General features: G+C 43.2%; 1 protein-coding gene across 1 annotated transcript; it reads right to left on the bottom strand.

The window, feature by feature from the left end:
• Nucleotides 1-1,194: 1,194 nt before the first annotated feature.
• exoc3l1 (exocyst complex component 3-like 1) lies at nucleotides 1,195-12,280 on the bottom strand. Its single transcript, XM_083916048.1, has 15 exons — nucleotides 12,198-12,280; nucleotides 9,169-9,344; nucleotides 8,768-8,987; nucleotides 8,241-8,453; nucleotides 6,738-6,937; nucleotides 6,415-6,633; nucleotides 6,074-6,144; nucleotides 5,118-5,235; nucleotides 4,759-4,884; nucleotides 3,543-3,643; nucleotides 3,312-3,425; nucleotides 2,584-2,854; nucleotides 2,059-2,214; nucleotides 1,665-1,798; nucleotides 1,195-1,443 (listed from the first exon to the last, which is right to left on the bottom strand). The coding sequence occupies exons 1-15, from the start codon at nucleotides 12,238-12,240 to the stop codon at nucleotides 1,257-1,259; spliced, it is 2,349 nt and encodes a 782-aa protein (XP_083772174.1). The 5' UTR covers nucleotides 12,241-12,280; the 3' UTR covers nucleotides 1,195-1,256.
• Between the last annotated feature and the right edge of the window lie 1,632 nt (nucleotides 12,281-13,912).

Genomic DNA, 13,912 nt, shown 5'->3' on the forward strand with positions numbered 1-13,912 from the left:
TGCTTTGTAAAGCATTTATTTTAGCATTTATGTTACAGAAAGTTTACATTGTGCTTCAGAGATTGGCAACAAAAATATCCTTTGAAATAACATTGAACACGATTCAAAGGGAAATAGCAGGAAAAAAATGCATAAATACAATAAATACATTTCAAAAATCTGAAAAAAACCCCACCTAATATAAACATCAATACAATGTAGATAAAATACTAAATACACAAAGACAAGTTAATGAAAATAGAGGAGAGAGGTGATTCAAAAGTAATGGATTAGCAGCCTAATAAGTCCCTCAGGTGGAATGTTTCACAGCGCAGGAGCCCTCACTGAAGAACAATGTTTAGCCATGTTTAAGTCCAGACTGTGACTGTGATGTGGTGATGCCTTAATAAAATGCTCTTTATGGTCCCAAAGTCCTATACTCTATGCTGTGATAAATCTGTTTTTGCCTTTTACATACAGCAAAGCAACCATCCAGATGCCTCATGGACATGCACTCTACTACTCTTCAGTTTTCATTGAATAAACCAGAAATTAGGTTTTGTTTTGATTTTATTTCAAACCACTGACTCCTAAGCTCAGTGTGAAATACACATTTCATTTTTATCACAAATTGATTTGCCAATTCAAAATCCAATAGTTTGTTTCTTCAGCAGGAACTGTCAGGCTTTACAGTTGAATACATTCAGAAAGAAGATATACAAGTAGACATCTATATCTCCCAGGCTGCAGAAGGATTTTGCTCCTCTGTGGATGCTTGCAGTGTTTTTTTTAATTATTGGTCAGGATTTAGAAACATGTCACAAGTTCCTGTTTAATGATCTCCAATAGGAGCTATTGTGTCATGAGATGGATGTAACTAAACATCAGTTCACCCAAGAAAGAAAACAAACAAAGTTTTCAGCTGGAATACGTAGCCATGCAAACAGTTTTGGTTTTGTGAGCAGAGATGTTGAGGCATCTGCCTCTAAAATGTCTGCCGCTACCAGAATACAGTTAAGGTGAAAGGAACTTTAGAGATGGCGTTCAAGCATTTGTTCAGTAGAAAGTACTGTCGTGAAATCTGTTAACAGTGACCTGCAAATTTACCCTTTATTAAAGCTGTATCATCCATTCGACAGCATCATGCGCCGGCCAAGATGGCACACAACACATCTAAACTGCTGTGTGCAGTTTACCAACGTCACGATGGGCACCTGGCTCGATGATCCGTCTGAAAACCTGCCTTCATTTGACTTTGAAGTTTGAGTTCAGGGCGCTCATGCACACTTGGCAGTTGGCAGGCAGAAGGCCATAGTGGAGGGAGGCACCAGGATGTCAGTGAAGATGGGCCGATATCCTGCAGGCAGAGGGGGGGCGCTCTGCTCCAGCAAGTCCAGTACCGCCCCTCTGATGTCCCTGGAGACGTCACCACGGATGTCCAGCAGTACAGACACATGCTCGTCACTGAGGGAACAGAAAAACATGTTCATAAAAAGCTAAATATTACAAAAATGTTCCTGTTTGTAAATGATAAATATCTAATGTCGGCAAATAACTCTTTAAAATAACACCATTAGTATTAAATCATTTTGCTAGGATGATCTAATTTGAGTTGGTTGTTTGGTCATTTAACAACCACACTACTATTAGCAGGGAGGGCTAACAAACAGGTGGGGTCAGATAACCTGATGTCAGGGTATTTGGCTGCGAGTCCAGAAACTTCCAGAGTAAGCATGGTGGGGTCTTTCAGTCGGATGAAGTCAGCCAGGACGGGTAGTAAGGCCAAAGGATTCACTTCAGGTACTGAGCCTTCTCCTTCCTACAGACAGGAAGACACAAAACAGATTTCAATACGTTTGACTGAAGTCGTTATTGGCTAATCTTTTGTGGAAATGTTTCTACTTTAACATTTTTATGTCAAATGTTAGAAAACTCAAGTATTACTGCTATGACATCTGATAGGTTTAGGTTTGCGTCAGACAACCACTCTAGTATTTATTACTTCTACAAAATCTGCAGAACCCCAAGTGCTTAATAAACTTTTTTGAATCATGACAGCCACAGTCAGTTCCTCCTCACCAGGCCGTGGAAGATTTCCCTAAACTGTTGATCGTCCTGCACCATCTGCTGGGCGAGCTGCCTCCTCTCGTCGGCGCTGCGACACACCAGCCTCTTCTGCATCAGAGCCCTGACGTACTCCACCACCATCAGCCATTGGGCCTCCTCCTGCAGACGCTGTACATGTAAAAATAAGATTCATAGACATGTTGACCATACAGGGTTACATATACTGTATATATATAGTCATCCTCTGATGAATTCCTTGTTTGATTAATATGACTATATTTGGACTGAAGTGGCATATTTGTGTCTTTGAAGTATACATATACACACACGCCACATGTAAAAAAGGTCCGGGGTAAATACAAACAGTCCTCCCCCCTTTGTTTCATGCCTTTTTACCTGATAAAAAAATGTGTCAGCTACACCCACTGGATTTTATCAACCAATAAATGGTCAGAAGCAGTTATACCACTGAGAAATGTCTGTATAACTCAAATAGCATCTACACAGTGGGGACAGAATCAGAACAAAAGCTGTGACCTGTCTGCAGGGTGGCCGAACCCGGCTGTACAGCTCCAGGTTACGCTCCAGGACGCTGCAGAGCTTTGGGGTGGGGTTTCCCTGGACCAGCCAGGGTCGGGTCAGCAGGCCTGGGAGGAAAGGCTGAAGGTCCAGCAGGAGCTGATCCATCACCAGGCGACATGCCCGTCTCACCGCCCGGTCCAGGGCTGCCAGAGGGTTGGGAGGAGTCCGAGAGAACTGTCCCGCTGACCGGGACGACTGTTGCTGCTGCAGGCTCTCTGTGGACTTTCTGGGGGCCCAGACAGAGGGGTAAAAAATATTGCATACATTACGAAAATACAGTCTGCCTAATGTAAACTCTCCATTTAATCCAGCTCTGGTAAACAGGGTACATGTGTCTATGTCTCAAGTACGAGTACTTGACCTGAGCTGGAATCAATGATTGAAGTGCTCACCACTTGTGTAAAAGTGGGAACACAGAAATGTAAAAACAAACAGTAATATGATAATCTCACAATTTTACTGTAACACATATTATAAAATGGAACAAAAGGCACCTTTTCTATTCCTCTGTTATTTACAGTATGAAGTACTGTTTGAGCATGGAAACACAGACATTACCACAGTTGTGATGCTAGCCAACATGATATTAACCTATTCTGTCCAAAATTAGTCCAAACATTTGTGTAATAAAGCTTTGAAAGCTTTTTCAGTAGCCATTCACAACCACTCTGCCATTATCTCACTTGAGGATGATGCAGTTGCTGATGGAGGCCAGCAGATAGTGGAGGTAGAACTTGTTTTTGTTGTTCTGATCCCTGCGATGCTCCTTCCCAAATTCCACCAGAGCTTCTCGAAATCTGTGATGTGAAGCAAAGGAGGCAAATGAAAGAGAGACAATGAAGACTTATCCAATCCTGTTTGATATACTGAAAATAAAATGCTGACAGGCAGCCGCAAGTGTAATATCCGGACACCTGTTTAGGAGGTTCTCCATCTCATACAGTCCCATCTGTATCGTCTGATCTCGTAGAGACTGTCCGATCATCAGAGCCACCCGGGCATTCTCCTCCAGCATCTACCACGGTTACACAAACAAAACAAATCCACATCAAATCCACTGTACAATATGAATCATCACTACTGACAAAATCTAAACTATGACTGCACCAAAGTCGTGTTAGGCCGGTAATATGATACTGTGATGCTGAAAGGTGAGTAAAGTGCTTCCATCAGGTTTAAAAAGGGAAGCAGGGGGGCATTCCAAAGCACTTTATTGCCCACTGGAGGTCATAAAATATAATCAACAAACAGCAGAGAAGCTTCGCAACCTCTCCAAACTGGACAACCTCCCGACCATGTTGGGGCCTTGGGATACTGTGCACAAACTAGTTCAAAATGTGTTTTTTTGTTGAGAGAGAGAAAACACACATCATTCTAGCTCTGTCTACCGCTGCCAGTTACAATCTAGCAAACAACATATCAGTGCTAACTACAGTTACCATTGATAGTTGCTGATTTTAGTGCACAGCAGACTCATCTAAATCTGGGCGACGCACAAGCCATTGGAAATAGTGAACGACGGTTGATTACTTGATTCACATGGCCACTGACGCGAAGTTGGCAGCATTTCAGAGCACTTGGCAGTGCTTTCACCTCCTGCAAAACTTTCCGTGCCGTGTGAGTCCAAACATGTATGGCTGAATCTCTTTCTTGCCATCTTGATGCACCCTGCCCTTTCACTAATCAACCTAGCGCAAATGGGTGAGCGAGGCCACATCAAAAAATTTCTTAATGAGGGAGAAAGAGTACATGTGCTTCCAGCCCCTTTTCATAATTGTTTTTTTATGTAGGAAAGCCATGTTACACAAAATATTAGTGTGTCATACGTGTCCAGTTATCAGTGAGAGGAGAATAAGCTGGTTCAGAAACAGGACACTACGTAAAATGGTCCAGCTGCGTGAGAGATCTGTGAATGTATTCCTCCTACTAGTTGTCAAAAGAGGTTGATGAGGTTCAGAGGCTTGTTCAAAAGACTGAGAATGTACTGTATGTTGGTGCCACTTTCATGCCTGCAGACTCCCTGTGTGTGTGTGTGTGTGTGTGTGTGTGTGTGTGTGTGTGTGTGTGTGTGTGTGTGTGTGTGTGTGTATGTGTGTGTTGTATTATTGTGTATGTGTATGATATGTTTACCTGTGTGATGATAGTGGGGAGGCTGGTTTGGTAGAAACCTTCATGGTCTGTATCTGGCTCCTGGTCTCTCTGCCAGTCCTGCAGCTCCACCTGTAGTGCTTTGTGCATCCACTCTGATACACTCTTCTGTAACACCAACAATATGGGTACACACATTGAAGGTACTCAGTATAACAACACCGGTACCATCATGTTCCTCTACCAAGTTTTGCAAAACAAAATGTTGGAAGATGTGATATGATGGATGTCTAACACAAAATGCACTTCCTTAGTGCATCTAGAGACTGTGTAATGTCTTTTTAATTCATTTTCAAGCCTGCATACTAAAATGCCTTAAAAAATGTTTGTGGTCAACTCACCCGTACACTCTGCACATATTTGTTCTGCAGCTGCTCCAGTCCTTCGGTGGATATCAGAGGCCCGAGTTCTACTTTCTCCATCTCGATCACCAGCTCTGGATGACCCATCATGTCTGGGCTGCCAAATCAAGACTGTCAGACTCTGGGCTTTTGATGGTTAACAATGTCAGAATGGTTCACTGGCATCCAAAACAAACAATATGCTTTCAATATATGAAAGCTAAATGAAATAAAATCGTTATAATGCGTTAATGAACTCTTTATTTGGGCAGCACAATGTGATGGGAGTCTTTATGACATTATATAGCCAAATAAAGGCATTTTGCTTCACTTAGTCACAGGATGCATAGAGGTTTGACTTATGAGCGGTTTAAAGAAATGTTGTTCCCTTTTCAGATCACTTCATATTAATAACCTTTATAGACCTGAAGGGGTTGAACATGTGCAGAATGTCACAAGGACAAGACAACAATTCAAGAGAAGTAAAAAGGTATCTGCTACAGAAATGTTTTCCCCAACAATGATCGGATGTTCACACACAGCTAATATAGTTCGTAACAATTTTTTTTTGTTTTGTTCATTCGTGATGTTTCTGCTTGAGATAAACTATGGTAGAGAACGTGTGTAATAAAAGGTAAGCTGCTGCATTTAGAATTAAATGTACATGAACCTGAACATCACTTAGTAGGATAACACTCTTATCCTACTAAGTGATGTTCAGGTTCATGTTGAACTACAGGATTAAGTGAAGAACAATAGTCTTGTAAAAGGTTGTCCATTCAAATTAGGAGTTGTTATGATGTGTTTGATGACCTCCATCTCTCAAGTCACCTCAAACCAAAATGTACATAAACCTTCATTCAAATCCAAACCGTTTCTAAGCACTAAGAACCACAGACAGAATGACAGACAGACAAAGAATAAAACATAGAATCTGTGCATGTCATGAACCTCACCTGTTGTAGATGTGTAGCACCCAGTTGAGCACAGCGAATATTTCACCACTCTCCAGGTCCCAGCTGCTGACCTAGGCCACAAGTATAACTTACACATGTATGATGAGGTTGTTGAAAAATCGATTATAATTGTGATAAATCCACAAACTCCATTTGGTGATTGCCACAGAGGAAATGGCTGCTAATTATTATTATTAATTATTATGTGAACTATGATTATGCACAGAAGAAAATGAAAGACTCCCTGTAACTGTTTAGAGAGATTTGTAGTTTACATCATGAGAAGTTGTACAGAAGCTTGTCTCGGCGCAGCATTGGTTTATTTCTCTCACATCACTCACCTGTGCCAGGTGAGCATGTAAACAGTGGTGGCTGGCCCTCAGGTAGGCTCCTGTCAGTCGGTAGTGTGGCGGGACGCAGTGCTCCAACAGGTGGCGTACGGTGGCCAGGTCAGCCATGATACCGTGTTGGAGAGCAGAGAGGTGGCCTGCTAGACCCGGACCACGCGTGTGTAGGTAGGAAACGCTGCGAAACCTTGCAGAAACCGCCTCCTCTAGTACCTGAAAAGCAGGGAATGTGTGACAGCACAGACACAATTAAACATGTAAATAGGAGAAACTTGGTAAAAAGGTGAAGTGTTATGTTTATATCAGATGCTGCAGACCTGGAAGAAGCATGCTCTCCAGCAGCGAGGTCGTCCTGGGGGCAGGGGCCTGGTGTGGCCTCTGGTCCCCCCTCTCTCCTCCAGTAAAGCTCGGTCCAGGACCTCCTCCCGCTCCACTATCCTTACCGCTGATACAAATGGTGTGGGGTTTTGTCGAGCCAGAGCCAGGGCACTGCTCACCACCGCCCACAGCTCCTTACCTGTAGTGAGTAAGTGACAGTTTTCATTAAGCAGACATGGACACTAACTATCCCCATATTCCACCATGACAACTTTAAAGCTGCACTATTCAATAATATTTATAATCGTGGATCAAATGACCGTGTCCACACTTCCATGGACAAGTAGTGCGCTTGTGCAAACATGTCAGAGGAGTAGCAGAAGTGTTGTAAATAGTAAAGTTTTTGCTAAAATGCATGTGTTTGGGAAGTACTGAGCCTACAACTTGATAAAGGAGACTTGCATTTTACTGCATGAGTCGCATGAGAGATTGTAAATGGGTGTTGTGATATAGTTTGGCTGTTGGTTCCCTATTAATTCAATGCATTAATACCGTTCTCCATGTTTTGATTCTGCATTCACAATGGAGGCATGCAACAAAAACACAAAAAAAACTACTCAGTGAGTAATAAATATATACAAGTGGTCATTTTGAGGGCGAAGCATTCCCTAAAAAAATGTGTGTTGTGTTAAGAGTCTGTTCTGCTGCCATCAAGTAACAATATCTTTTCAGCTGTTACTCCTCTGTTTCGTTCACCAGTACTAGTGCCAATTCAATACCTTTTGTTGGGGGGATGCACCGTTTTTTCAGTCTATGCTACCAATACTGAGACCAATCTGATGCCAGCGTTAAATTTATAAGCTGTATGCCTCACTGCGTGGAAATGACTGGGATCGTTCTTTTACATGTCTTCTTGACTTAAACATGAGTTTCTGTTTTCTGTTTTAACCAACACATACATGGGTGTACATTTACAGAATTGTTATATGGAACAATAAATCATGCACTAGCTACCTGGTAAAAACAGCTCCAAAATGAACAGGACTTATTATACAGTATATTATAATATTGGATCGGTGTATCCCTTCTTTTTCGATACATAAAGAAATATAAACTTGTTAAATACATTTCATATTGTCTTAACACAGACAGACGTTCACGGAGAAAGATCAGGCTGTAATACATGGCAGTGTAAAATGAGCTAAATTGAAAGTCTAAACCAAAGACTAAAGCTACTTCACTTGAAGCCTTAGCTATTCTAGTCATTTAAAAAATGAAAATGATGAGAATCGGTACGGAGTCTTAGCCCTAAGAAATTATTTTGCTACAAGACTTTAGTATATATATATATATATATATGTACAAAAGTATGGAGCACTAAACTACAGTAAATACAGTTGCCATATACTGTAGGTTTGCTTTTGAATGAGCCGGATGAATGAAACTGATGTTATTGCATTAACTGTGCAGCTGTCTGCTGCTTGTCTATAGGATCTCCTTACCCAGGGCGTCCACCAGCTGCCCCACACCAGAGAAATATTTGTCCACTAGCTCCTGGTCTTCTGTACTGAGTGCACTTCCTGCCGTCCCAGCAGCCCCGTGGAGCTGCCAGAGGATGTCATCCTGCCAGCGCTCCAGATCCATCAGCCGGGCGTGGGCCTCCAGGAGCCGCCGGGACTCTACCAGACGCTGAGTCTCCAACACCATGCTACGCACTGTGAAGGGCAAAGAAGGGGAGGAGGGAGGGAGAACTTTAATTCCTCAAACTGTCAACAACTTATGCAGTAACCTCTTGCTGTTACTTTGGGCGGTTAAAGGCTGGCGTTACATATTTTAACATTTTCACCGTTAAATAACATCATAAGCTTCACAAAAGTGGCATTTATTGTAGGGCTGATGCATTGGTCTGTATTATATTGTTAGAGTACTTGTATCCACCCAGTGTAAAGTATGGCTCACAGTAGGATTCTCTGTGTTATAATCATTCACTGAATTCATTATGAGTGAATGACTTTGTGCAGCATCTCACCAGAGTAAAGTCGTGGCAGGTTGCTGACAGCAGCGAGGAGCTGACAGTGGTCGACCGACACTTCTCTCAGCCTCTCCAGAGACTTCACCCCCTCCGCGTTTCGATTGGACTCCAGTCCTGCTTTCTTCAAAGCATGTGACACCTCCTTCAGCTCGGCCCTGGCCTCCCGGAGCTGCTCCAGACCCCAGCCTACTCCCTCCAGGTACGACTGGACCATGGACTAGAAGGAAAAGCAGCAGTAACACGCACCAGCACATGTGCTTATTATTGATCCTCACTGATGACTATCAGCAACAATTACTTCTTGAGTGCACAGCTGCAATCATTTATGAGACATCAATAAACTGAGGTCCCATTGTATCATATTGTGTGTACATGTCTGTGTGTGTCTGTGTTGGCACCTTGAGTCTGGTGTGTATGGAGGCGGTCCTCTGACTCTCTCTCTTCCTGTACTGGCTCAGTCGCTCCAGATGCTCGGGCCGACAGAAAACACCTGACGCCCACTTCAGGGCAGCACCGCGGGCCAGACACTCGGCCCTCTCCACCTCTGGCCACACCTTAGACACTGACACTGCGTCTGACAGAAAAATAGACAGAACACAAGGGAAGAGTGACATTATCATCAACATTAGTGTTTGGAAACATATGTTACTGTACCACCCAGGGGTTCTGAAATATGTTACAGACGCTGCAAAATGGCCGATTTAAATTCACAAGCATTTCTTGGAGATAGAGCTCCGACAATTTGCTGAGGTAAAGAGGAGCATTTGCATATCAAAGAGTCTGCAGGAGTTGGGCCGTACCCGTGCAGATGTGAAAACAGTAGTATAAAGACTTTTTGTGTGTCCAGTGGAAGCTGTGCAAAATCTGATAAACGACTTTTGCAACATCCTTTCTAATGACAGAAAAGCTTTGATTATCTGCAAAATGAGGTTTAACCCAGTCATCTGTCTCATTATTTCTGTCTCTACAGTAGCTCTGCATCCAAGAGAAAATAAAATGTCCAGTGTGGTGTGATGAGGTTGTTTCCCAGCTGGGAAGTTTTCAGTCAATAGCGATGCTCTTGTTTTATGTGTTTCCCATTTACAGCTCAAGAAAATGACATCCTGATTTTGAAATAACCTCCAATATTGTCCCCAAATGTCCTCCTCTGCTTTCACCATTGTGCTCCTGGTGCAAACTGTATCATCCATAAAAGAGACAATTGTGAGTATGTTCAACAGCAGCAGCAGCAGCAGCAGCAGCAGCAGCAGCAGTATTGATGTTTAGGGAATGGGATATGTTGTGCAGTCTGAGTCAAACATTTCTCTGCACCCTAATGGAGAGGATCTTTCTAGAGAACTGAGGCTCTGTTGTCAGTCAGCTGTTCAGTTAAGCTGGAAATCATTTCCCATCAGTTAGTCAGCATCCATCAGAGTCATGTGACAATGTTTCCATTTGAATTACACACCTTAATTGGTCTGAATTGAATAATGCACTGATTAGTGAGTCAGCAGAGAGTAATGTGCTGCGTAATGTCACCAGCATCGAGCAGTGGTTCTGTGACATTAGGGTTGAAAGCTGAGTTTTTTGTGTCAAGATAAAACTCCTGGTAAGTATGGCCATTCATGACTGTGTGTTTGTTTGTAGACGTTCGGATGTCTCAGTTACACACACAGGGCTGCCTCTGTCTCAGAGGAGGTCATGGGACGCTGCAAACTCCTACTAACGCTAAATCTAACGCTGAAACGTCATCATCAGCACCTCTGCCAAACAATAAACCATAGAGCTCACATTCAAGGAAACTGATGAGTCATGTGAGCTGTTAAAAACACAACTGCACAGAAGACACAGCAGTTACTCTGTGATTACCGCACAATAACGGCAGGTTGGAAGCCAGCACACTCTCCGGTGCTGACGGCACATGGTGGAGAATTACAGCCAGTCTGATGGCAGACATACTGTCAAAAAGACCTGCTGCTGGTAGGCCGATGTATAAAATGCTATACAGTTTTAATGTAGATATTGAGTGTGTTTTAATAAATGTAGTTCCTTGAATATATGCAATAACACCGTAATAATAATAATGAATATTTATAGGTGTATGATTGGGGGGGGGGGGGCAGTCTCCAGCAGTGTCCTCATAGAAGCTCCTCCTGAGCCTCTCAGTCAGGATGATCTCGATGATACAGGAGTAGTTATTCCTCAGTGTTTAAGGGGATAACCTGAGTTTCCTCAGGGGGCTCAAGGAAAAAAGAGTCTCTGCCTTGCCTTTCTCACCACTGAGTCAGTATGCAACACCCAGGTGAGGCCTTCGGTGATGAGGACACAAAGGAACTTGAAGCTGTTCACCCTCTCCACCGAGGATCTGTTGAAGTTCCTTCTCTGCTTCTTCCCAAAATCCACTATTATCTCCTCAGTCTTGCTGACATTCAGGAGTAGGTTATTGACCAACGTGTTATCTGTGATTAGGCCTGGCGCAGCTGTGTCGTCAGCAAACTTGATGCTGTAGTCAGTGAACAGCAGTCTCACATAGGTTCCCTTCTTTTCCAAGTGAGATAGGGTGAAGTGGAGAATCAGTCGATCGGTTGGGACGTTAGGCAAAGTGTTGTGGGTCCACTGCGTTGGCCAGCCCTCTGATTGTACATATTAATGTCAATTAACTAGTCACAGGAAAACAACACATGCTGTTGAGATGCATTATAGAAAGTGTAGGAGCCATGGATTTTGGAGTTACTAGGGACCCATACTAGGGACCAGAAGTCAGGATATTATGCCCTCTGCTACACCACTCTTTTGCTCATCTTTCTCTCACAAATGCCACAACTTAATGGAAGTGCAGTTCAATAGTGAAATGCTACACTGTCCCTTTACATTTGGCTACTTTCATTAAAAAGATAAAACATACAGATTTTCTTTTTTAATTCATGTGATGGTAGAATTGTATTTGATATGGCTTTGATATTGCTTGACCTTTGAACCAGCAGCTGAGAAATTTCAGGGTTCATTTAGAAGCTCATGTGATGTGATTTTCAACGATTTGAAACTGCTTTTGGACCATGAGCGGGCACTAAACTTTATATCCAAACGGACTGATGAACTTGTAGCGTAGCTCTTGTTTTTTTCCACAACACACTTGAGATTACAGCCTGATCACAGCTCCTGTGTTCAGGGAGGAACCTTCATCACACCAGGTTTGGTTGACACTGACATGGCAAATGTTCAATATGTAATCAAATGACAGTCCTGGCCCATGGATCAATGCATCACTCCAAGTGTAATACTTGAATGATAATTTATGAAGAGTTCATTCATTTATCTAACAGACAAGCAACACTAAAGCCATGCACAGCTTTGTGTCTCTAGCTATTGAGAGGCTGTAGAAGAAGTGGGTGTTGGCCTTTTAGCAGTGTTGTCTGCAGGCGAACAGTGTGTCAGTGCATCCAGTTACCTTCTGGTTTGTCCCCACCATTCTTTTGTCCCCCTGCTGACATTGAAGTTCAGTTTTCAGCTGCCCGTCCACGCGTCGCGTCTCCTTTTCCCGAGGGCCTGCGCTGAAGGTGCCCAGGGTGCAACGCTGGCTGAGGAAGGTGAAGAGATCAGACTGAGAAGAAGTAGGAGCAGAAGAACGCTTGGAGGAGAGAGAGCACATATCCATTCTACTGAGGGCTTTCCTCTTTTCCCTCACACTCACTCTCTCTCCCAGACACATCCTCTGCTAAGAGGCCGGCAGGAAAGGGAGGGAGCTGGGGGGGAGGAGGAGGAGGAGAGGGAAGAGAATAATGCTGGAGGGTGGGGAGGGGGAGGCTGAGGGGAGAAAGGGCAGGAATATGGAGGGTATTGAGAGATATGCTGTGTTCAGGGGCCTTTGAGAAGATGGTAAATTCTTTTAGAGAATTATCAGCTAATTTCTCATCTCGAAGCTTTCAGCTCCACTGTCTTTATGAGGCAAACAAAATTGTTAGGATGAAATATTAACAGCTACCGCATGTTAACAGATCTATCTCCATAACAACTGAGCAAACTCCACCCATTCCTGAAGGCCACCATGTGATGATTAAAGCTCTGGAGAGAGCTAGTAAGAGGCTCTTGGGTTGGGACTGTTCTGTCAAATTCCCAGGAAGGATGAATGCCATGCTTATCAACATAGACACTTTTTGATTTTTTAAAGGAATAGTGCAACAATTTGGGGAATATTAATTACCATTCTCATGTTTTATGATATGAAATAAGAAGTTACTGCGAGCACCCAGTTGGCTTAGCCCAAAGACTGAGAACAGCCAGCCTGACTCTGCTCATAAGAACACATTAGCATCAAATTAAAAAGATTTTCATGTTCAAGGACAGAGAGAGGGTTAAAGTTATGGTTAGTTTATATTCCTAGTTGTGTAATTACATGTGTACATATTTGTAATGGCAAATGTTACATTTTTCTGTGTTTGTAAATTTATTTATTTTGTATTGCTCAATTGCTTTGGCAAAGTTCACTCATTTTTCATGCCAAGAAAGCCCCACTGAATTTAACAGAGAGAGAGAGAATGAAAGAGAAAGAGAGAAAGCAAGAAAGAAAGAAAGAGAGAGAGATGTGGAGGGGAGGGGTCCAGGAAAACAATCCAGATGGTGGTAGAAGGTAAGGGGGGGGGGGGGGGGGGGGGTAAGGAGGTAAAGTGGACATGATGTTCCACAAAAGCTCTTAGGAGCGAGTCTCCTTCACTCGTAAAGGGAAGCCAATTAAACACCCAGTAACAGGAAGAACCGATGTATAATGCATAAGTTATCAGCCTACAACCCACCGTCACAGACAGGAACACAATTAGAGCCAAGATCTAATGGTCCATGGTTACCCTTTCAGAAAGAGTCACTGTGCAGGTGTCAGTGGGTGATAGAAGCCACACTTCATTCACTTCACACCAGGTAGGTAAACCTGTGTATCTATTGTTGATGCTGATTTTTTTTACTCTGAAACAAAAGCCCTGTGTCATTGACCCTCTCTGATCCTCTGCAGCTGTTTGACCAGCGGCAGCTACTACCACTGAGGGAAGTTTGTTTATTAAGTACTCCACTGAACCATCCGCCCTGTTTATGCCTCCGAGCTTCCCGGAGCTCTTCAAAACACAGCAGGGAGCGTGCCAAGTGGCTCTGTGGCCGGAGCCAGCACAAACACGC

The sequence above is a fragment of the Echiichthys vipera genome, assembly GCF_963691815.1.
Source record: "Echiichthys vipera genome assembly, chromosome: 7".
In the NCBI taxonomy this organism is placed as follows: domain Eukaryota; kingdom Metazoa; phylum Chordata; class Actinopteri; order Perciformes; family Trachinidae; genus Echiichthys; species Echiichthys vipera.